This window comes from Echiichthys vipera (genome assembly GCF_963691815.1).
Source record: "Echiichthys vipera genome assembly, chromosome: 12".
NCBI lineage: Eukaryota > Metazoa > Chordata > Actinopteri > Perciformes > Trachinidae > Echiichthys > Echiichthys vipera.
Window position 1 is genome coordinate 7,278,538 of NC_139837.1, and position 24,751 is coordinate 7,303,288.

General features: G+C 40.0%; 1 protein-coding gene across 3 annotated transcripts in view; it reads left to right on the forward strand.

Annotated features, from left to right (window-relative positions):
- The window catches only part of LOC310954631 (DNA (cytosine-5)-methyltransferase 3A-like), a 42,342-nt gene that overhangs the window by 9,767 nt on the left and 7,824 nt on the right, over positions 1–24,751 (forward strand). For 2 of the 3 annotated variants that reach the window (XM_083924215.1, XM_083924216.1), the window contains exons 4-19: positions 1,020–1,368; positions 7,188–7,234; positions 8,489–8,629; positions 14,346–14,711; positions 16,085–16,243; positions 16,479–16,586; positions 17,407–17,563; positions 17,757–17,903; positions 19,446–19,490; positions 19,851–19,930; positions 20,115–20,227; positions 21,706–21,889; positions 22,019–22,103; positions 22,630–22,775; positions 23,993–24,083; positions 24,232–24,380. In XM_083924215.1, coding sequence (XP_083780341.1) covers positions 1,020–1,368; positions 7,188–7,234; positions 8,489–8,629; positions 14,346–14,711; positions 16,085–16,243; positions 16,479–16,586; positions 17,407–17,563; positions 17,757–17,903; positions 19,446–19,490; positions 19,851–19,930; positions 20,115–20,227; positions 21,706–21,889; positions 22,019–22,103; positions 22,630–22,775; positions 23,993–24,083; positions 24,232–24,380 — 2,367 coding nt within the window. The remainder of the gene's footprint in view (positions 1–1,019; positions 1,369–7,187; positions 7,235–8,488; positions 8,630–14,345; positions 14,712–16,084; positions 16,244–16,478; positions 16,587–17,406; positions 17,564–17,756; positions 17,904–19,445; positions 19,491–19,850; positions 19,931–20,114; positions 20,228–21,705; positions 21,890–22,018; positions 22,104–22,629; positions 22,776–23,992; positions 24,084–24,231; positions 24,381–24,751) is intronic. The other variant, XM_083924217.1, reaches the window with a different exon arrangement.

Sequence of the window (24,751 nt, forward strand, 5' to 3'; positions counted from 1 at the left end):
AACTTTAATGTAATCCCTTCACTCACTTGCAAGTTAATGGCTGTATAGCACATTTACTGGCACAGCTTTGAAGTTTACAAGTCTAGTTTAACAGAGCTGAATAGGAAATGCGATAATTCACTGACTAATAAGTGTAGAAGTTGAGCTACATGTTTGGTTCTGTCCAAATATAGGAGGAGGAGGCTTAAGGAATATTATATAAATATTTTGTAATATAAAACGGATGAAGGCTTTCAATAGGGCTGGGTGGTGATTCAATATAATAATTTATTGCCTTTCATTGGAATCATATTTTGAAGAAATCATAACGAGATATGGTGATACACAATCACGTAATACAAGCAGAAACTAACTTGGATTTCTCAGAAAATCTGATGTGAAATACTTTGATTGTGTGCTGATTGTGGTTTTGTTTTTACATCACACTTTACATTACCACTATTCAGCTTTCATGTTCATTTTGCAAGTTCTTCTTTAAATGAGAAATTACTCAGTACTTTTTCATTTTGCATATAATTCAAAGAGGAGTATACAAAACAAGGTTTTGCCATGGGGTTATTTCATATAGACCATTTATTTCTTGAAATACAAGAAAACATGCTATAGTGTAATACATATCGTTATAGAGATATGAAATATCCTATAACGGGATGGAGGATTTTGGCCATGTTGCCCAGCCCTAACTTTAATTCATCTTTTCTCTCAAATAGCCCATTTAGCCAACAGAGACTTAAGAATGCTTATCCTCACTTTGATAATGCCATCTCTTTTATTGTTGCTCACTGTGGTGACCTTTCCTGAAGCATGCTGGATGATTTGTTGTATTTCCTGAAAGGTTTTGTTTATTGCACAGCTAGCTACAGTTTATCCAATGATATTCCATAACTGCTGAAAGGCTCAAATCTGTTGGACACCTTCAGAACAACAAACTGTAACATACTGTTACCGCCTCAACAAACTGTTAAGTTGATATATTGCCAGGATGTTAACATTTCAACCTCCTCTTCCCCTGCTTGCAGGTCGAGAGCTGTGGCTCTCTCACAGGCAGTGTGGGCATTGGCAACAGCTACACTGGGGTGGGGAGGCCGTCCATGGCACAGGTCCACAATGGAGACGTGGGCGGGCACAGAGACAGGACGTCCGACGCCTGCTTCCCCAAACAGGAGAAGAGGGAAGTGGAGAACGGGTTCCCCAGAGACACTTCCTCTTGCCGGGCAGAGGACAGCTCCCAGGGTCAGAGCCTGAGCCCGTCCCTGGAGAACGGATTCCTGTCCAGCCGAGAAGACTTGGATTTGGAGAAGGACAACGACAGCCTGACGACACCGTGCAAGAAACGAGGGAGGCGGAAACTGGAGCGCCCAACGAAATGTGAGTTTTTGGCTTCTGCTTTTTCGGCTCGGCTTTTGATCTGCTCTCTGTGGACCCCCAAGGCAAAGTCATGTGCATGTGACTGGTACAAGATGTTGAGTAATGAACTGTAAATGGATGTCAGATTGAGTGGTACTGTGCAGCTGAACACAGTGAGCACGGCACTGACAAAGCAAGCCTAAAAAGTGTTGCATTCATGCTGCTGCAAAAAAGGAAAGGCACATGTACGCATTATACCAAATGTTACGCATGCTATATTTCACTTCTTTGAAATGTCTGAGTGTGGCTTACCAAATGCTTTCATTATGCACAGCCAGTTGACGTTTGAATGTGCAACATGCACCAAAATGAGATTTATGATGGAGAAACAGGCAGCTGTGAGAAAAGAGAAATACTGAATGGATTATAGGTAAAAAAAAAAGAAAAATGTGTTAAGACAATACTAACATAATATATGAAGTGGAGACTTTGAAAGAATATAATTAAGTGACATGGATGCTTCACATACATCGACATCTCGGCTGAGTGGTTAGAGCAGTCGCCCCATGTAAAGAGGCTGAAGGTCCTTGAGGCAGCGGCCGCGGGTTCGACTCCTTTGCTACATATCCATGTCTCTCTCTCTCTCTCTTTCTCTCTCTCCCTCTCTCTCTCTCTCTTTTCATCCCTGTTCTGTATAATAAAGGAAAACTGCCACAAAAAAACAACAAAAGAGCATGTGACCAAATGTCTCCCCTTCGGTTCCTGAGTTATGGCGTTGAATAATGGAAAGAAACATTATGACGTAACAATGAAGCTAACCTTCGACCGTTTGGATATTAAATGTCATCACCTATTCAACGTTTGTGTGAAATGTTCTTGCCGGCCCAGAGCCATGAAAAGGCAACATAAATTGTTCTAATGCATAATGCAGCAAATATTTGTTTCCTGAATTAGTCATAAATTAAAGCTGCAGGAGGTAAAAGGCAAATTTTCCAGAATTTGAAGGAGCGTGAGGCGTCTTCCTGCAGCTCTCCAGCCCCCCTCTTTGTCTTGAGCCAACAGGAAAGCTCTCTTTCTCTCTGAAATGACCTGTGATTGGCTGAAGTCTCCCATCATTGGCTTTTTCTAAAGGCTGAATACAGAGCCAAGAGGAGGTGCAGAAGTCTGAAGTCTTAAACTGCAGGCCGTTTTACTATAATGCATGATTTTAAATTGAGTTCTGGTCCTACAGAACTGAATGTGCACCAGCAATAGTGCAGCAGCAGATAACCTTAGCATATAAAGATTAGATAAATAAGGGGGGCATTGTTGTGAGAAAATGGTGCTGACAGGTAATTTTTAGTCCAAGATGGAGATTAACAATATCACTTAGCCATCCCCTCCAATCTCTGCTCTTTATTCCTCTTTCTCTCTCCCTCCCTCTCTCTCTCTCTCTCTGAGCCACGTGTCTCTCTCACTTCTCTCATGGCCTCAGAGACACCAGCTCTGACCTTGATGAGTAGTGCAGTAAATAAAGCCAGGGGAGGAGCGACTCGTATCCTGGCAACGAGCCTCTGTTGGGAGCTGGCAGGTCTCTGTTGTGGCCGCCTCCCCATTGGGGGCCCTGCCATGTGGATGGCGTCGTGCCCAGAACTCTTTACGAACTGAGTCTGCACTCTGTATTCACCTGATCTGTGTGTCTAGGATCTGTTACTTCACTTTGAAGCAGAAATCTGGGAGCCTGTTAGCTGTTGGTGGAAATGGCTGATAAAACTGGTTTTCTGCACCAAGTCTGCAACTCTACTCCTAATCTGTGTTTGGGTCCAGTGCTGCTCAGCTTTAATACGATACAGTGGTGAACACAAAGGACATGACGAAAATCTAAATTTAACTTGACGACAATTCTACGTTATAGGATCTTTATATGAAGTAAGATGTTAAGGGGGCACTCCACCAATGTAACACACATGATCATTTCTCTATTAGAGGGAGCACTGGTCAGCTTTTAAAAACTCGTTAAATGTATAATGCAAAGATTTTATTGAGTTGCATTATGGGAAGTGTAGGAACAAGACTTTTCAGAGTCAGTAGTGAGTATCTAGCCCTCAGTTACTTATATATATACATATACATATATATATATATATACAGAGGAGATCAACATTAGAGAACAAAGTATTCATTCTTGATTTATTCTGAAATACTGTTCTTTGAAAAACTGTTCATAATTTGATAGAATATCAGCTGTGGCTAAACCACTGCTGCACTAGCATGTTTTTTTAAATTACCAAGGGACTTCAAGAAAAAACTTTTTCGTGAAAGAAACCGTGAGCTAAATTAGTGGCATTCAGCAGAATTTACGTTATTATCGTGTTAACTTCGACAGGCCTAATATACCTTATATATACTGTATGAGATACACTGGATGACAATGACAATGATTAAAGAGATTAAGTTTGGCATTAACTTCTTTAAGGTGACCATTTAAAGAGAAGATATAACCTAACAACAAAACCCATTAGCTGTGCGGTTAGCTCCCAGTTAGCCTCTCACTAAGACTCTCGCATATAGAATAACTAGAGCTCATCTGACTAGATTGCGTGGAATCAACAGAAAGAGGTACTAAGTTTTCAGCATAAGCTGTTTAAGCCACAAAAACCAAGCCACACAGGGTCCACAGGTCTTTCAAGACAGCAGGGGTTAGTGACATGTTGTTTCTTTCTTTTGTTGCAATGTGTGAACATGCTGTAGTCTGTTGTTTGCAAGGCTCACACACACATACATGTTTATGTATGCTGCTTGGCATTGTAATACTTGATGCCTATGAAACTTTGAAACAACATCTATAAAAAATTATTTCAAATCAGGACATTAAAAAAAATCTTGAGAATTAAGAAAATAAAAGGCACAATGATTACAGGTTAGTGAGCAGGCTTGGGTCCAAAGTATTCTAGTAGAAGGCAGCTGTCGGGCATGTTGAGTGGACATGTGCAACGTTAAAAACATACTATTCATTCAAATCATATCATCACAAATTACTGCCCACAATTGAATTGCTATGTGAGAAAAACAGCCCACACTGTTGCACCTGCATGATGTTTTTATTTACCTTAAAAGCACTAAAGGGAAACAATATTCATTAAGGGAGGTATAAATCCTGTTACTAAACAAGTCTGAATGTAGGGAGTGTTGGTATATTCATCTCAGAGAGGCGAGTCCTTGGTGGGGGGCAGTGTGGTGGATCGATAAACAGGGTTTCTGTTATCCATCTGGAGGGCACAGGAAGGATTTGAGCTCCGGCTGGAGTGGAACTGAGCTCTAGCAATACGAGCGCTGGAACCCGCTCAAACTGGCAAGGTATACTCTCTGTGGGCAACATTATCCAGCTCCCCTCACAAACTCAATGACCTTGGCAGTCCACACCGCCTCACCGATTTGTTATATAGTCACTTATTCCCGATGAGGACGAGAAGACCAGGGAGGGATGGAAAAAAGAGCAAGGGGAGGGAGGCACAGGGGGCTCAGCCACACATGGAACCAACTTGAAGAGGCTGCTAAGAGAGCGAACTATTGTTTGGACGGGTCTGAGGGTACTTCACTGACAAGCCGGTGTTAGCTCTGCTGAAAACACACCATCAAAAGTTGTCCTTAGCCTCTCAGGGCTCAAGTGTTATGACTGTGTTTGGGCTTCGACTCAGCAGATAGTCATGTTTACTCAGATTGTGCCATCATACTAATTTAAGGCACAACTGCTTGAATTATGTGTATATACGCCGCTGGTGTCATATCACCAGAGTCTGGGCACTTTTAGAAACACTTCTAACATTTAAAATAAACATTGTGAAATTAATACCAGAGGTGTTGGTTTTTTTTCTGCTGCTGCCACGGGTAAAAACACTTTTTATGAATCATGAATCATGACACTGCTGTCTTAGTGTTTCAGTTGGGTGGTGTTCACGCTCTCTGGCTAACCTCTCACTGCTCTGCTAAACACAGGAAAACAATGCTGTTAAAGAATGAATAACATGCCCTTATTATTGTGGACCGCCACATCTTAAACCATGGCCAAGTTAATGGGAAATCCCAACTGGAGCTTTTATGTGTTTAAGACTTTTTTTATTAGACTGCGGTTTCAGTGCATGTTTCACCAAATATTTTCTGTGCTATTTTTGACGATCTTTACGCTGCTGCTGCGCCTCACTTCTGGTTTTGCAACTTCCTCTGTATAAGGGCATTTTTCTTTCCTGTGGAAAATATGTCTTTATAAGAAACTGTTAACTGTTGATATTCAAGAGGTATATATCCTTACAATACATTATTGTTGATAAAAGTATTTAGATCACTTAGTTAATTAAAAGTAGCAATGCTGCAAAATTAAAAATACTACTGTATGTGCTGCATGAAAAATTGTACTGAGGTAAAAGTCAACAAGTATAAGCGGCAGAATATATTTAAGTGTCACAAGTAAAAGTAGTGATTATTAGAGCTGAATCGAATAGGGATCGTGAAGCAAATTTTACTACTACTGCTTGTTATGCTGTTTGCCTTTGCCCAGTTATCATCGTTGTATTAAAGACTACTCGTCTATGTTGTGAAGTTTAAAATCTCTGTAAGTGCTCAGAAAATATGGAAATCGGAAAATCTACATTTTCATGGCACCTGGATCCAGAACAGTTACTAAATAGACCTTAAGGTGAGATTATCTTGTCAGCAAATGTGTAGGCTGTACCATCATTTTCTGTTCCAAAATAGGAGGCGAAAAGCAGCTTCTTCATCTCTCCACCATCCAACCAACTACTGTATATTTATCCAGAGGGAAATTGCTGTGCAGAAGTTGCAATACAAAGTGGGAAGGGTGCAAATATAAAGCGTTCAACTGTAAAAGTCCAAGATGACAATAAGGTGTAAATCCAAAATACGTACTATGTCAAAATTCGGTAAACAGTATGAATTGTAAAGATGGGGCTGGATATATGGGGTTGCATATAGATATGTGCAGTATATACAGTAACACATTTGAAGGAAAGGTAGTGTAAGAATATATAGTTAATACAGAATGTCAATGCATATGTCCATGATTTTGCACTTAATGTCTCATTATCGCACTTTTTTTTAATTTAAGATAATTTTTTGGGCAGTTTTCAAGCCTTTTATTATATAGGACAGACAGGAAATGGGGTGAGAGGGGGGGGGGGCATTTCTGCCTCGAGGACCTTCGGCCTCTTTACATGGGGTGACTGCTCTAACCACTGTTCCACTGGCCGCTCCTCATTATTGCACTTTAGTGACTTATGTCTTGATCTTGTTGAGGCTTCGGAGATTGGCAGAGAGATTATATACGGCCCCAGGGTCACAGTCAAGTGAAGCAGTACGTTGTTTCCTTTACGGCTGTGTCAGTGTTGTGGGAGGGACTATACAAATAGCAACCAGCTGTGTGTCTCATGAGGGGGATATAAGGTCAGAAGTGTGACATTTGCCAAAGTAAACCTGGCTCGGCTCCACACTCATCACAACCTGGGAAGCCACTCCAAACCCTCTGGGTTGCATCAAACCATCACATGGCACCTGAGCACACAAGCTCCTGTGATCCCTGACAGTTTTAAACTCTTGAGCATGTACAAGGATTTTCCCCAAGCCAGTATCTCTCAGCAGTTTTATTAATTTGACTTCAGCTTGATCAAATGGGATTAATGGGATGATGTGGAGGGTGAGCTTGACAATTTCGGTTAATAAACGTGTCATGTGGGTTCCTGATAGATGCTTGGCCACTTCAGTTTAACACAGATGTGAAGATAACTGATACGGTCAATTTCAACTATGTATGATTCAGGCCCTCCATTGTGTCGCTGTCTTCTCTCTAGATGTGGAGCACAAGGAGGAGGACAGACGTGATGCAGTCAAGACCGAGGTAAGATTTCTGCTCCGTTGTGCCTTTTTTTTTTCTGGCTATTGTAACTTTCAAGGTATCTTTCACACTTGTCAGGGCTGCAGCTTCCTTTTCAGGTATGAATTACCTTTTCTGTCACAAACTGGGAAACCTCTGCTTGCCAGCATGATAGATGGCCATGGTGCAGCTTAAACAGAAGCAAAAGTGCTTTTCTTAGCTTGAAACAGGACAGTTTTTGGAGGAGAAATACCGAATATAACTGGACTATAGTTGGGCAGGTATTGTTCGACATTTTGGGAATTACATATATTCTCTTGTTTTAAGTTGGATAAGAAGATTTTAGTGAGTTAGCTTAGCTTAGCATATAGAAATGGGAGGAAACAACTATCCTGGCTTTTTCCAAAGATAGTCCAGTAATTACGCTCCCTTTAAAGGAACAGTTTGACATTTTGGGATATACGCTTACTTGCTATCTTGCTTAGAGTTTGATAAGAAGATTAATGCCACTCTTATATCTGTTAGATATGAAGCTAGAGCCTGTTATCTTAGCTTAACATAAAGACTGGAAACAGGGGGAAATAGTGTGTCTGGCTCTGTCAAACAATGACAGAGTCCCCATACCAGCTAATGAATACCTTGTATCTCTTCTACAAAAACCAATGTGTAAAAACAACAATTCTTCTCATCTAACTCAGTGTATTTCTCAAAATATTAAACTAATCCTTTAAGCTTATTTCTGTGTATGGTTAAACTTTTTGCCACGTACTCTCCCACAAAGAGCTTGTACCGAAAGTAAACTGTATCTGCACCATTGCTAGTCTAGAAGCTGCTCATAGTCGCCTATCTCTAAGGTCCAGAACAACCGAGTAGTTCTCTTGCCTTTGGACTTGTGAAAGAAATGGTACCTAGTGGTGTATAGATTTGAAATATCAAATACACTTGGGAGCTTGTTGTATCATTTGGTGCCGGTGACCTTGAGACTGTTGCCAGGGAGTTGTGATTAGACACTGTGGCATCACTTCTTGCTGCCTGACCAATCACAAGCTGACGGTGCCATAAGGCAGTCAACGTGTGGGTCATCGTCTTTTGAGAAATTAGACAACTCCATCTCCTTAAGCGCAAATTACTCACTTGTTAACTAGAGTCTGTCTCACAGGCTGTAGTGAAAGATTAGATGCACAGATTTACTACAAATCTGGATGCTTCCTTGTGAGAGAAAAAGGAAGACTCAAAAACAAGTAGCTAACTTTTTTTTTTTTTTAACACCTTAAACAGGGAGGTCGAGGCAGGAGGGGAGTTGGTTGGGAGATCAGCCTTCGTCAGAGGCCCATGCCCAGAATAACCTTCCAGGCTGGTGACCCTTATTACATTAGCAAGCGGACCAGAGAGGAGTGGCTGGCCAAGTGGAAGATGGAGGTGAGTACCCCAGCTCTGTCCCAGCCACCGTAGATTACAGGGTCAGGCGTGGACTTAAGCTGCCAGGGCCAGTGATAGGGTCTGTGGTTCATTAACGGCCAGGTGTATTTGATGGGTCATTTGATATCACATGAAGGTACCATTTATTTCAGTGGATTTCCAGGGCCTTTGGCTCAGTTTGTCCTCATTTCCTGACTTTGTTCTTGTCTATTGTATTAGCAGAGGAAAATGCCTCAACATGATGAATGTTGCTGTAAATTTAGATTTGCATCATTCTGACTGCTTTTTCCTTCCCAATTTCATTGACACGGTTTCTTTGATGGGAAAGTAGTTCCAACTAAACTCTCCACACACATTTAGAGCAATAATAAATAGTCCATTCTTCACCTTGGAAACAGTAGTTGCAAACTCACCACAAGTTCCATTTAGTAACTATGTTGGAGCTTTCAGTTGTATCACTCGGCCTTAGATCTTAGATTTAGAACAGCTACTAAATGGCCCTTTTGGTGAGATTGTTTTGTCAACTTTCCCACGTCATGAATACGAGAAGTCTTTTAGGCATTCAGAGAAATGGAAATTTGAACATCTGTAATTCTATGGCAACTGCGCAAACTCTGTCTTCTCATGAAGATGGAAAGCTACTAATTTATGAACCTTGTTGATTTTTTTACTGCACCTAGAATGATCACACAGCACTTTTGCTCTGCAAATGTGGTAACCAACCTATCCAAGCTCTGGTTTCCTTTTGGGCCATTAAGAGAAGCTCCTAATGCAGCATGATGTTAAATCTTATTAATATGAAGATCCCTACATTGCTCATTACTTAGTCATGTTAAATATGACTCCTGGTAGTAGTGTGATGTAGTACAACTTCATCTGTTACATAATGAGGAGTCTCCATAGTATCAACATGGGGTCTTCCATTTCTTCTGCGTCCCTGCCCCCCTCTGCTCTACTCTGGAGAGGGCTCGGAGAGCAGCCATAAAAATGTCTCCAGGGAGGACATATTGCCAAATTAGCAGGACATGCCGGAGTCCCACAAGTGAATTGTAATAAATTATGATGCAAGTAGGCAGTTCACGTTTACAGAGGTAGTTTTTCCTGAACAAGTAGCTCTACAAGGCTGAGATTTAAGGGGATTTGCAAGATGCAAATTTTGAGTTTGTTTTTCCCCTCTTTTTTCATCTGGCATATTTCATGCTTTGATCTTAATTTGCACAAAGACTGATTTGTTTTTGCATCAAAGGAGTAATATGATGCATAGCCTTTAGTTTTTTCTCTGTTCTTGACACAGGGCTTTGCTGTTGCGTGTTAGTGCAGCAGGGATGGCATGGTGGCTGAAAGGGTTACTGCCGTCTTGCAGTTTCTCCAGAATCTCTCTTTTTTTTCATGTGCCTTGTGTTACAGTGGACTTTTTCGTCTCTCCCTCTCTGTTTCCCTCCCCCATTCTCCTCCTGACCCCTCCCCCAACTATGGAAATGAACTCTGTGCTATGGATATGAGGGTGAAGATGAGGTTTGCAGCAAATTTCCAGCCCTGCTTGCAAGACAGCCTCTTGGCTCGCTGCCAACATTTTGCAAGTCCTCTCTAGCCAACCAGAATTCCTGTCGGCAATCACCTGACCCTGAATTCCCAGACAAAGAAATGTTCATGCTTTCTTTTTTTAAGCGATCTCTTCTACCCTGAGAGTGGGGGTGAAAAAAACTCAAACCCCACACTGGATTATGAGGGTTGCGCGCTGGTGTGTATGGGTATGTGCACTGCATTGTTTGTTTGATAACATGGAGGAATAGTGTGCATGTCTGATTAGCCTGCTTACAGCGAGGGGAAAATGCTGACTTCAGGTATTTCCACGAAAGTTGTTGTGGACCATCTGCTCTGCACGGCTTAAAGGGAAACCGTCTCTTTAAAAAAAGGAAGAGTGAGAAGGCTTTAGCCGTGTTTGGGAAAAAGTTGCTTGCTTGAAAAAAGTTTTTCCCGTGGGGTGAATTTGAGCTGAATCTATTTCCTGTTTCATAGCAGCGCCTAGAAATGTCAGTCATCGGTTTCTTTTTAGGTTAGATATATTTACCTTAAGAATGTTACTGGTTTGTGAGAGCCACCATGATTTCACCTTACATAATATTTAACTGGGAAAAAGGTGATGTTGTTGTGTAGGCCTCACATCTTTTTCCTTCCCATCATTGCAAACTTTGTTCTGTTTGACTCAGGTCATAGATTTACTGTAATAATAATATATTTGATAACTTAAAAAGATTTTAAAGAGCTTTGGAGGAAGCCGAGCTGTCTCCTCAGGGAGCTTTTTTAACAACTTCACTTGTGGATTCATGGAGCATTCTGTTTATGTATTCATGGCTGACTCTGTAATATTCCTAATTATCTCTTAAAAGGACGCAATACAATGAGAACCAGATGGCCTATTTGGGTGTGACCCCCCAAGGCCACTCATGAAATACACAGCCTTTGTAGGGATTTGTGCTAAAACCAGGCTAATGAATACAGTGGCCACATCGCTGCAAAACGGAACCTGCCACTTGTGCATTTTCAGACAGTATTTCCACATTACAAGCAGCCTTTTTAAAGCTTTGGATCAGCTTTTGCAGCGTTATTGGTCTGATGCATCTTAAGTTAACTACACTTGTCCTAACTTAAGGAAGTTTTTTATGATCGGTTTGCAGTCCTGCTCAACAGATAAGCTTAGGTCTTTTCACTGAAGACATATGTCACAATATAATCCATCAAACAATTACACAAAACAGTCCCCGCTGTGTCTCTCCTGCCTGTTGCGCATGAGAGACTACTGCATTCCAAGGTCAAACTCTTTTGTGTTGCTTCAAAGGCTCGCTGTCACGTTGTGTAAGGAAGTAATGTTCAGTGACAGTTTATTTCATCTAACTTTTAGCTTTAATCAGTGTGCATAATGCTTGTTTGTTTTCGTTCAATGGCACCTGAACTGCTTTTTCATTAATGTCTGATTTGTTTGATGCTTGTTGTTGGTTGCTTGGTGTTTCCGCTGAACAACTGCACCTTCGCCTCTTTGAGACTAAGAAACTTTCCCCGTAATGTTAACAGCCTTGGCTGTTGTTGTCTTATAAATAACTTAAGCTACACAGTAAATGTGCTCTTTTTGTTAACAAGCAAAGCCCAGATTAGATACTAAAGTATTATCGCTATACCCCAGAGACCAATATCTCTTCTCTGTTTTCTGCCTCCAGTGCACTCTGTCACCCCTTGAGCCCTCGGGGTATCATGCTGCACAGACCTCTAAGTCAGATTATCCCTTATTGTGCACCCAACATGTCTCTACACTGCCAGAGGCCTACGGTGCTTCTGCTTTCACTCCATCCAAAACAAAATCCACGATTACGTCAGTACAGTAACTTAGGTTTGGTTTTCCATTGTAGTCATATATAACATTGTTTTTCCAAGGAGAAAAAGTGTAGATGATTTCACTGTGAGGTTGTTTGAACACATTTGCTCTGTGTTTATACATCAACAGTAAGTCCGCTGTCATTTTTGGTATTTGTCTTTAGCTTAGTGTGACAGCAGATACAAGTGGTGGTATGTCTGAGCTGTCAGTGACGGGCAGGCATATATAAATGATAAAAAACGCATTGCTACCTCCTTTGCTATTTTCCCCTTTAGACTCGGAGGGCCTGTCTTGCTAGTGGAGCTGCATACACACTGTGAGGCCCCCAAAAGGGGGGCATTTACAACTGGGAAGAAGTCCAGAGACAAATATCTGGTTCTTATAGCCACTGTACTTTCTCTCCTCCCCCCACTGGCATTTCCAGCTTCACTTTCTCATTGAGAAGAAGGAACCCTGAAGACAGTTTGACCCTAAACGCGCCAAAACGAACACAGTAACAGTAGCTCAGCCACTTTATTGCCATTCACAGATCTCCCAGTATACCTGTGGATACTGGTCACCAAAGATGAAGTAGCTCACTCTGGAGTAAATTCATAAAATCTTGCTTCTCAGTTATTCTATTCTCACTCATTTCTTCTAGCAACTAGTCTTCTTCCCCAAACACATAACCCATTTAGCAGTTTAATTGACATTTGTTAGTTTTTGCAGTTTACCATCTGGAACCACACATCCAAGCAGGCTGTCGAACACCAACTCCAATGTGCTTGTGCTGGAGCCAAGAAGCCTTACACATATGGCTAAGGGCTTTGAACCATCCATCTAGGACTACAGTACAGATATTTATAAACCACAGCAGAGCCTCTTGATTGAAGAGCACATGTTTCTACTCTTCTGCGCTGAAACCCCTCCCCAAGCCGTCCAAGCACCACCTCCTCTTAAAGGCGCTATTGTTTACGAGTCACACTGAGAGAGGACGGAGGATTGTACTCTACTCTCTCAGTCTCTCCCCTTCTTGCCTTTTTTCTCCTCTTCCCATACACCCAGTCCACCTCTGGACATTTACAGTGTGTGTGAGACCTGAGAACCTGAGAAAGACTTGAGGGAAGTAAGCACAGCTGTGCAGCACTGCTCCTCTCAGATGGAGCCTATAGTATGACTAACACGTGTTTACATATGGGACTGCAGATACACAGTATATTCTGTAAGTGCGGCGTGTTTTGAAGAAAAAGAGTCAGAGGAGGAGAAGAAAGTTAACATGTGTGTGCATGTGAGTCTTAACGTTTGTATTTGAGAGAGAGAGAGACATCAGAATGAGTGCAGCTGTTGGGGATTTACTGCGAGAGGCTTAAGGCCCGGCTGCGTCTTGTCGTCTCTGATCGACCTAGTGGTTCAGTGTCAGGTACCACAAACCCAGTGAACTCTCCACTGCAGCTTTGGTAACGATAGAGTTACTGTATACCGTGCTGTTGATGAATGGGCCTTACAGTCGGAGATAAAGCCATGTTTATTAAGGCTGCCACAATAAAGATTCTACCCTTACACAGTAGAGGGCCTGCACAACTTGCATTGGTGCACAGCTAAACGGCTACAAATGCAATCAGCCTCTATTTATACTGTCTTTGGTAGTAATACAATTTTATTCAGAGTCCTGCATGGCCGCCATTGTCCCCCGTCTCTGCAGTCTCCCTTGGCTCTATGACGTGTTTAAACAAATTTAATGTCATTGTTTTGTTTTACAGTAAAAGCTTATTTAACCGGCTATGTCTTGTTTATTTAGCATCGCTTTGTATGTATAGCACCTGAACTTTGAGTCAAGTACTCTCATATTGCACTTAGTGCTTGCTCAGATTCTACTTTCTTGCTTCTTTAACTTATTTCCTGATTCACCTGCCTACTCTTCTTCGCAAAGGTTAGCGTTAGCCAGGGAGCAATGGTTAGCGCGGCATCATGGCCAGCATTGAGAGTTGGTTTTGTTTTTCTGGAGTTGTTTTGGTTTTGAATTTGTCAGGTCTGACTTTTTCTTCATTCTTTCAGTTTCTTTTAGAACACTTTCGCTCAAGTCTTATCACTTTCTATGGTATTTAAGCTAATTATTGGAAGAGTAATGTGTAAGCAGAAGTTTGACATTTTTCCTGATTTCAAGTTTTATTTATATTTTATTCTACTATTATTTGTATCAAAACTTTAATTTGAGATGTGTTTTTTCTTTGTTCAATTGTAATAATCTTTTTTTCAGATCAAAATGTTTAGATTTAGAAGAGTGAATTATTCTGGTATTAGATACTCAGCTTTAAACACTGGACACAGACCTATCCTCATCACTGCTGTCACTGGACTGTGTTTCAGGCAGAGAAAAAGTCCAAACTGATGTCAGCGATGAGTGCGATGAATGTGACGAAGGATCATGAGGAGAATGAAACAGAGACCCAGAAAGAAGAAGTATCAATTATCAAACACCCATCGCCTTCAAAACAGCAGCAGCAGCAGCAGCAGCAGCCACAGCCACCACCTCAGTCACACACTCAGTCACAGCCTCAGTATCAACAACAATCACAGCCGTCACTGCCACAACAACAACAACATCAGCAGCCACCTCAGCAGCAGCCTACTGACCCCGCTTCCCCTACTGTGGCCACGACCCCTGAGCCAATCGCCATCGGAGGAGGAGACAAGACGTCCCCCAAACCTGCAGACACTGAGCCTGAGTATGAGGTAAGATAATACTGATTCACAATGATTAATGTCCGGCTGTAGACTGATGGTAATTTACAACAGAGATTTCTATTGGAAAAGGGATTTAGTCTAAGACCAGGGTTAATCCGTGTCAAGTAAAGCAGCCATTCATGGTTATTTATTCACTTTAGGTGTTTTGAATCAGCCTAATGGATAACTGAAATTTTATGAAGATAACAAATATGTCATGTTGACAAAATGTGTGTGTGTACCACGCATTCTTACATTTGATGTATTGCAGCATAAAAATGTTTTATGTTAGTATATTTCACTCAGTGGAAGAATTGTAATTTTATTCTCCCTATACAAAATATAAATAATACTATCATATTGTGTTGTTTTCTGAATATATACACTGGAGATCAAAATTAGAGAACAAATTATTAATACTTCAGAATTTGACATTTTAAACTATGTTTTCTTCGGGCTATAGGATTCAAAAATGAATAGGAAGTGTAGAGGCCCTTGCTTTGAATGACTTCAGAACGTCTGCGCCCACAGGACATCAATAGTTTCTCACACTGCTCTGGTTTGATCTTGGTCCATTATTCTTGCAGTCTCTTCCACAGTTGGGTTTTCTTAGGTTTCATAGCCATTACTTTGTTGCCAAGGATTTCCCAGAGATTCTCTATGGGGTTGAGAGAATGGGCTGCTTGTCTTTGTCTTCAGTGATAATAAGAGTTAAATATCTGTTGATTGAGATTTGGGCAATTCTGGTCATTTCTCACTTTTTAGTGACATTTTATAGTTAAAAAAAAACAACTTTTAATTAAAAAAATAATCAATAAATTAGTTGATAATGAAAGTAATCCTAAATTTGCCAATTCAAAGTATTGGTAATCAGCTTTACATATCGTCACTACTGCAGAGTATATATTGTTTTGTATTACATTATTTAATCTAACTTTGGTCTCTGTGGTGGAAAAGAGTTCACGTGGCTCAAGTCTGCACCAGGAAGCTGCTTGACGTTGTCCTTGATCCATATTCTCCATATACGTTTACGGTCCACTATAATTTGGTCAACCTGATTGTCCATATTTTGATTTGTTTATTCTATACACAAGACATCTATTGCATGACTGTTTGTTTTGGGAGAGGGATCCCTCCTCTGTTGCTTCTTCCAATGTTTTTCCCTGTTAAAGGGTTTTTGGGGGATTTATACCTACTCAAAATCGAGGGTTGCTGTATGCTGTACAGATGATAAAGCCTCTTGTGGTGAATTAATGAAATTGACTTGACTTTATCCAAGGAAAGTCCCAAAGAAACACAAACAGACAGTGTTTAAAAAGATTTAACAATTATGCCCAGAAGTTAATACAGAGCGGATGATTTGTCTTTTATTTTGGCTATAGGACGGCCGTGGTTTTGGCATAGGCGAGCTGGTTTGGGGGAAGCTTCGAGGGTTCTCGTGGTGGCCAGGCCGCATTGTATCCTGGTGGATGACAGGACGGAGCAGAGCTGCTGAGGGAACCAGATGGGTCATGTGGTTTGGAGATGGAAAATTCTCAGTGGTGAGTGTTTAGAGCCAACATCAATACGTCAGGTGATTTCTTTTTCACCAGATATTAAACAAAACAGCCTTCAGACACCACACACTTTATAATGAGAGTTTTTAGTTTTATTTTCTCAACCAATTGCTTCTTTCCAGTATAAATATATAAATGTCAAGACACGTTTTATCTCAATAACGTATTTCTTCTAGCCTGTGAGATAAACAATTATATAATTGTCTGTTTATTTTTACAGGTCTGTGTAGAAAAACTCATGCCTTTAAGTTCCTTTAATAATGCCTTTCACCAACCAACTTACAACAAGCAGCCAATGTACAAGAAAGCCATCTATGAGGTGCTACAGGTGAGTATAAGAGCAGTGGGTTCAAAAGCTTTTCAGTATAATCTAATTTTTTTAAGCCTCATTCGCTCATAAAAAAGCATACCTATTAAAATGAGCAGATTGAAAATTATACAACTGCAGTGCTTTTTTTGATGATAGCACATTTTATAGTGTTATAGTGTTAGTTTACTTAAACAGGCCCTACAATTTGCATTTCTATAAGAAATAGTTTGATATTTTTGGGAAATGCGCTTATTCACTTTCTTATCAAGAGTTAGTCGAGAAGATGGATACTGCTTTTATATTTGTACACTAAAAATTAAGAAAGAGCAAATAGACAAGTGGCTTAGCTTAGCATAAAGACTGAAAGCAAGGGCAAACAGCTAGCCTGGCTCCGTACAAAGTTAAAGAATACTCCGACCAGCAACTCTTAAGGCTCACTGATTAACATTCTTTATTGTGTTTGTTCAATCTGTATGCAAAAAGAAATGTAAAAAAGAACAAAACAGTATTTTTTCACATTTAATTGTTTGCAAGAAATCATATGATGTATTCCTTTAAGTCTTTCCTGAGCATCTATAGCCAGAGGCTGTCCATAAAACCATAAAAAAGGTATTGAAATTCAGTGCAATTAGCGCAGGCAGATAAGGAAAAAAAAGTAATTTCACAATAAATGCATAGATGAGCGATAAATTAGGGATAAAGAGAAATAATTATGATCATTTATTTGGGATATCAGGTAGCTGAAGTCTTTTGTTGAGCGGTTTCCTCCACTGAATCATTTAACTGTAAGTATATTGAGGATGAACTTCATTCATAAATGTTTTCTATCTGTTCGAAGGCGGCTAGCAGCCGGGCAGGCAAAGCCTTCATGGCCTGTCCCGACAGTGACGAGACAGAAACCTCCAAATCAGTGGAAATGCTGAACAAGCAGATGATTGAATGGGCTATGACAGGATTTCAGCCCACAGGACCCAAGGCTTTAGAGCCACCAGAAGGTAAGAGGAAGTCAATATTATGAAGCCAACAGTAAATTGTTGGATTTTTATCAAAGTTTGTTGCCAGCAACTAGGAGTCATACGTATCTGCACCTTTATTCCTCACATATGAAACTGTTTATTGACCTCTTCAACCGCAAATATCTTAAATTAAGCATGTAATATTAATTGTCTGACATGCTGTGCCCCCCAGAGGAGCGTAACCCATACAAAGAGGTATACCCTGAGATGTGGGTGGAGCCTGAAGCAGCAGCCTATACACCTCCTCCAGCCAAAAAGCCTCGCAAAAGCACAGCCGAGAAACCCAAGGTCAAGGACATCATTGATGAGAGGACACGAGGTAAGGTGCCTCATTTATAGGAGTCATGAACTCTATATTCCTTCCCACTGAGTGGACTCAGCAGAGCTGTACATCAGAATGAGTGGTCGGAGAAGTAGTGTGTGGACAAGAAGACATTAGCGTGGCGACTTTGAAAATTAAAAATGTTAGAAACGTTATTGTTAAAACAAGCTGTCAAACTTATAAGTACAATGGTTTTACATTTCTCCATGTTTGACCATTTATGGTTTCGCGTTCTATGGGCACCTTTTAATGAGTACCTTGTAATTCTGATGCTATGCTAAACTCTTTGAAGTGCTCTCTGTATATTTAAGTGCTGTACAACAATATGAACATCACGTCATATATTAATTAGTTATCTATTCCTGCTTAGACTCTTGAATAAGAGCCAGATCTATTAGCATCTGATTATTTATCTAACTTTGACCCTAAACTGGATGATTTCCGTCAAGAAATAAATCCTCCAGAAGCATTTTGTGTACCTTTTACTTGTACTGGTATGAGTAATAATGCTCCATCTCTCTTACATGAAAAGCAAAGAGCTGTGATGGATTTAATGCCAAACTGGACCCAAACACATACCTTTTTGTAACGGTTTCTCTTATGATAATAGCACTGAGAATTTGGTGTACCACAAAGGTCCCCTTTAAGACTCCATGGTTCCTAATTTAGAGAAACTATCTGTTTGTAAATTTACGTATTTTATTTGCTGAAAACATCAGGAACCTCAGGTTTCTGCAAAGACATGTATTTTTTTATAGTAGAGATGTCTTTTAGTTTAATTTTGTTTAAACTATAGAGGGCACACATATATTTTTTTCTGACTTCTGAGATTCTCAACACTGTAAAGTGTATCCACTGCAAATATACAGTTTATACATGACTATTAAAATCCCCAAAGCAATTCAGTCAAAAGCAACTGGACTTGGTTCAGTTCATGAACGCGTCTGACTGGACCAGTCTTCCTAGAAACGTCTTCCTAGACAAATAACCAAGTCCAGTTGCTTTTGACTGAAATTGCTTTGGGGATAACGATGACCTGGACAAATGAGAACATTCACAGGACTATTAAAATCGTTTTTTAGTAAAGCATGTAGTAGCTTTCCACAAACACAGAAACAATCATCAGCTGCAGTCTGCAACCCTTAAGCAGATTTAAGATCAATTTTAAATTTCAGAAGTTAAGAGGATTTCAGTTCCTTTTTAAAAAGCTCTTAAAAATGAACTAAACACCTCTGAACCTGTGTCAGAAAGGCCCGATTTCCAACTTCTAGCATAAATTCATCTGGCTTTTACATTAAAAACTAAATGTTCTGACTGTATTTAATTCTGCACAACATATTTTTGATTAACACAGATAGCATGATATTTGTGGTTATATTTTTTTTTCTTCAGATCTGTGTGAACAAATAAACTAAAACAACTGAAATTGGCGGTTGAAAAGAAACAGATTTAAAACTGTTGACCTCACAAACGTATTGTTGAGTGTGGATTTTGTTGACCTAAATTTCTCATCGGGTGTATCATGTGTTGTATTTTCAGAGCGGCTTGTTCATGAAGTGAGACAAAAGTGCCGCAGCATAGAGGGTAAGTGATGTGTCCTCTGTGGTCTCTAGCTTGTAGCAGCACCGGGGGGCCTCTCAGGGGATAAAAACTTGCGACTTACACTTGCCCTTGTTGTTGACAAGCCAAGCAGAGAAATATTGCGTCAGTGTTAATAAAATTATAAAAGAGTCAAGGTGTAGAAATAACATTTCCATGATTTGTTTTGCTTTACTGGCTCTCTTGTGAGTTCTCTCCAAACATACCAGCTACGCTCATTAGATCTTCACCTCCATCACAGCTGTTCAAATAATTTCATTGAAGTGTGAAGTTCGGAGCGTTGCAGCAGTGTTTACACCTCTATGACCCCTTTTAAATACTGACATACTGCACTTCTTTCCACAGACATCTGTATCTCCTGTGGAAGTCTGAATGTTTCCCTTGAGCACCCGCTGTTTGCTGGAGGAATGTGCCAGAGCTGTAAGGTAAGCTGCGATAGAGGTCATTAAAAGCCTGGAACTGAACTCCAACTACTGTGTCGTAAAAAATCACAGCTCCTTTCAAAGCTAATAATAAACTGAATGTATTTCAAGTAGCACCTGACCCCATGATTTAGTTTTTCTAAATATGTCAAAGTACTCAAAGTTTTATTTCATCTCCTTTCCACAGAACTGCTTCCTAGAATGTGCATATCAATATGACGACGACGGTTACCAGTCGTACTGCACCATCTGCTGCGGAGGACGAGAGGTGCTCATGTGTGGAAACAATAACTGCTGTCGGTAAGATTTCTACTGGGTTCTACTGTGTAATGGCAGCAGGTGGTGATAGAATCCACAAAAGCCACAATGTCTTAATCAGCAGGGTAAATGTTAATATTTTGCAGAGAGTTAATATGCTGTATATGTGTCCTGTGCTTGGCAGTGTCACAGTATCAAAACAAAGTTCCCAACGGGTTTTTTGGTTTGCAAATATTCTGAGTTGAATGAATGTAGATAAATTGTTTATGGCGTTAATTTTCAGGTTGTCAGATGATATTAAACTAGCAGAAAAAAGGCAGCATCCTGCTTTAAATGAAAGGATTTTGTACATGGCAGTCAATGGATGGTCTTGATCTTTACATAATTTCAGGGTTACAGGAGTGGACACTTTTACAAGACACGATAAACACTATTTTTTATATAGGTCCAAAAGGGCCCCAGGAGGAAATCCCAGTTTTCAAATTACCTTTTCATCTGTGGAGAGGATGCTACTGTATCCCAATCTATCAAACCTGGAGATATGTCTGGAGGCTCTAAAAATATCCACCCTAACAGCTAAAAAGACACATTTCATTTCAGATCTGTCCAAGAATAAACACAAATTACAAGAGTTACTGAACCAAACCATCCACAGAACTTCCAATGACCTGACAAAAAAGTTCATGACCTTATACAGTATAATGTGTTCCCTCAACCGATTTCATTGTGTGAGCGTAGATGTTACACAATTTCTTATTTGAATATTTCCAGATATGTTTACCCTGAAGACATATTGTTCAAATACATTTCCATAGGACATAAATGCACCATCTTAACACAAGTCAGTAATCTGTATGTCACTGCCTCCAAAGTAAAATTGTTTGTCCAATACAGATAGCAGGATTGTGCCATCATCGCACATATTGAATACATAATAGAGGCTTTGTAGTGTGGTGTCACAAATATCATAGCAGTAATATTCACAAATATTATATAATGTAAAGTATTCCCAAGATTTAAGTCTACAAAAATACCACGAAGAACAGATTGAGCCTTGTCAGTGACACATTGAAACACACAGCAAAGAATGGTCTGCTGTGTGTTTCAATGATAGCATTTGGCATTTGGATGAGAACTCATTGCCCCATAACCTCATTCAAGACCATTAAAACTGAGCATTATAGATGTAAAACGAAGACCGACTGCAATAGGATGGCCTGTTTCTGACCTTTTAGTGATTTAGAAACTGATTTTGGGAAGAGAGATGTCAAACATTTATTATACAACCTACTTTTTCATGATAAAAAGTGTAATTGTTTGGAAAATGCAAGTTAATTTGCTGCATTAGTGAGTATTTACAGTAGCAGGATTGTGCTTGTGGGACTGGCTCAAATAAACTAGTGCCCATGTTTATTGTAATGAAGGAACATGTCACCCATATTTTTGGAAAACCCAAAACTACATACTATATGACTACATCATTTGTACGACAGTAATTAACCCCTTTGGCCTTTGTTCAGGTGTTTCTGTGTAGAGTGTGTCGACCTCCTCGTCGGTCAAGGAGCAGCCAGCGCAGCCATCAAAGAGGACCCATGGAACTGCTACATGTGTGGTCAAAAGGGCGTGTTTGGCCTACTGGGGCGTCGTACTGACTGGCCCAGCCGTCTCCAGCACTTCTTTGCAAATAATCATGACCAAGATTTCGTGAGTAATGGACCTTTAGGCTGTAAATCCCCCTAATTGTCTCACCAAGGAGCTTTTTTTTCCTTTTTTTTTAGTGTGACTCATTTTCTTCCTCTCTCTCTCTCTCTTTGTGTTTGTCTTGTTTTTCAGGATGCACCAAAGCTTTACCCCCCAGTCATGGTGGAGAAGAGGAAGCCCATTCGTGTCCTGTCACTATTTGACGGCATAGCAACAGGTTAGAAAATAACTGGATCCTCTTTCACTATCAAACTCTGTATGAAATGTTCTGTGTGTAGCAATAAGCACCAAATGCCCCTCTTCTTTAAACGTAATCTCATTTTGGTCACAGTAAAATGAAAGGCATGCTCATGATATATACTCTATATATACTATGTGATAATAACATATATTTATTTTACTTTCCCAGTATTAACTTTGTTGTCCATCGAGAATAACATTCAATTTAATCCGATAACACCATCACAGTCATTGATAACACGTTTATCAGTCAATATGTGACTGATATTGAAGCGTTATATTGAAAAGAGACTGATGGTTGAGCATGTTTCAGATACTGTATGAGAATTAAATTGAGTGGTCATTTTCAGTACTACTCAGCATATAATTTGTTTTCAAAATCAGAGCCAGCTCCAGAGCTACACATCAGTTTTTACTGCTACAAGCACAATCCTGCTACTGTTCATTGGTTTTGGTGTCCTCAGTTTTCTATTTTGTCTGACCTTTGACCCCTTCCTGTGCAGGGCTACTGGTGCTGAAAGAACTTGGCATCCAAGTGGATCGTTATATAGCTTCTGAAGTGTGCGAAGACTCCATCACTGTGGGTATCGTCCGGCATCAGGGTCGCATTATGTATGTTGGTGACGTGAGGACTGTAACACGCAAACATGTGAGTTTAATTTTAACATTGTTTTTGCTTAGGGTGGTGTCAAGTGTGCATGGGCTTTTTCATTTGTATCATGCTTAACATTCATACAAGGTGTTGGCATATGCAAACTTACTGATTAAATCATAACAACATTTCATCAACATGGACAGTTCCTTATACTTGGGAAGTGAGCACATATTTAACGACTTAGTAAATACAGGGACACACAATGAGTGATAGTTAAATATGATTACAGGTGTGTTGCTGAGCAACCGCAGAAATCCTGCAAGAATATGAAATTCAGAAAATAAAAAGACTCATTAAAAGGAGAATCTGTGCAGAAAGAAGGAAAGAAACGAAAAATGCTTTATTTGGATGAGATGGTGGCTGGAGACATGAAGGCAACACGGACTTTAAACTCTAGTGAGATACAGGTGATGTCTGTGGTTACGACTACAGTTGTACATATTAAACATGTTTAAAATAATAATAATGAGCGCAATGGGAAAATTATTAGAATTACTCAACACCACGCACCGTAAAATGTTTACTCCCGTCTGTCAGCACAATTGCCCTGGAACAGGACTTGAAGCTTTCTTTTTAATATTCGGTAACATTTTTGTCAATGAAACATGCCTACAAATGAAAAAGGAAGCCGAATATAGCAGTTTTTGGGGTGGAAATTACGCTTATGATCAAATCTCATGAATGCGCACCTCCTCATGAACAGATTACACTCATTAGACTGAAACAAGCAATTTACAACAAGCTTTTGCAAATAAGAGAGTTTGGCAAAAACTAGTACGAGAAAGACCTGACTGCAAAATACAAAAGAAGTTTAGGATAAGAACACAAAAATGTTCTTGCATGAAAGCCAATGTCTCCTAAGCAGCAGCAGGTCTCCTTTTGTAACACTAGTCAACCACAGAGAGCTGGATCAAAACCCTCCCAAACATAAAATATGAAGTCTCTTATGCCGGATCGTCAAGTTTCCTTAACATGCCATACAGTATGTACAGTTTACTGCCAACATATCATGTGTTTCCTGACCACTGACATTCATTATCTTTAAGAGAAAAACAAAACGATGTTGCGAACTTGCCCCATTAGGAAAGTGCACACTATACCTAAAAATTGGAAGAGTGTAATTCTGGATAACTTTATTTTACAACATATCATTATCTATACTGTCTCTGTCTTTATCTCTGTGTTTCTGACTGTATCTTATCTGTATACAGATACTGGAGTGGGGTCCTTTTGACCTAGTTATTGGTGGAAGCCCATGCAATGACCTCTCTATTGTCAATCCTGCAAGAAAAGGTCTTTTTGGTAGGTTTACTGTTCACTTTGAGTTTCTTTGTGATGTTGTTTTGGATCCTCAAATAGTAACAAGTTTATTGTCTGAATAGACAAATCACCCAGTATGTGCTCCTGACTGTGATTCAACATTTGTTTAATGACTGTTTCTGTCCCACAGAGGGCACCGGCCGCCTGTTCTTTGAGTTTTACAGACTGCTCCACGAGGCTCGGCCGAAGGAGGGGGAGAACCGGCCTTTCTTCTGGCTCTTTGAAAATGTGGTTGCCATGGGTGTCAGCGATAAGAGGGACATATCTCGCTTTTTAGAGGTCAGCTGAACATGTTGCTAAATATTTATCTCACCCTGAAGGTCATAACTTCTACCAACTAGTTATTTCTGAGACAGTACTGTAGATACAGTATAATGTGATGATAGTGACATATGGCTTGATGGCTTATGAATGCCCCCTTGTGGCACTAAGTCATTATCTTTAGACACACATCATGAAAAGGGAGCACTGACTCTCCTAATCTTGATGCAATCATTTTTAATGTTCTATGTTTAATGTAATCAAAGACAGTGTCTTCTTGTCTCCATATTGTGGTTTGTCATGTAAAGACCTAGGTTCAAAAGTATTAGCTACTTTGTGTTTGGCTTTTGAATCCTTTTAAAATGGAGAGATACTGTGAAAAAATGCAT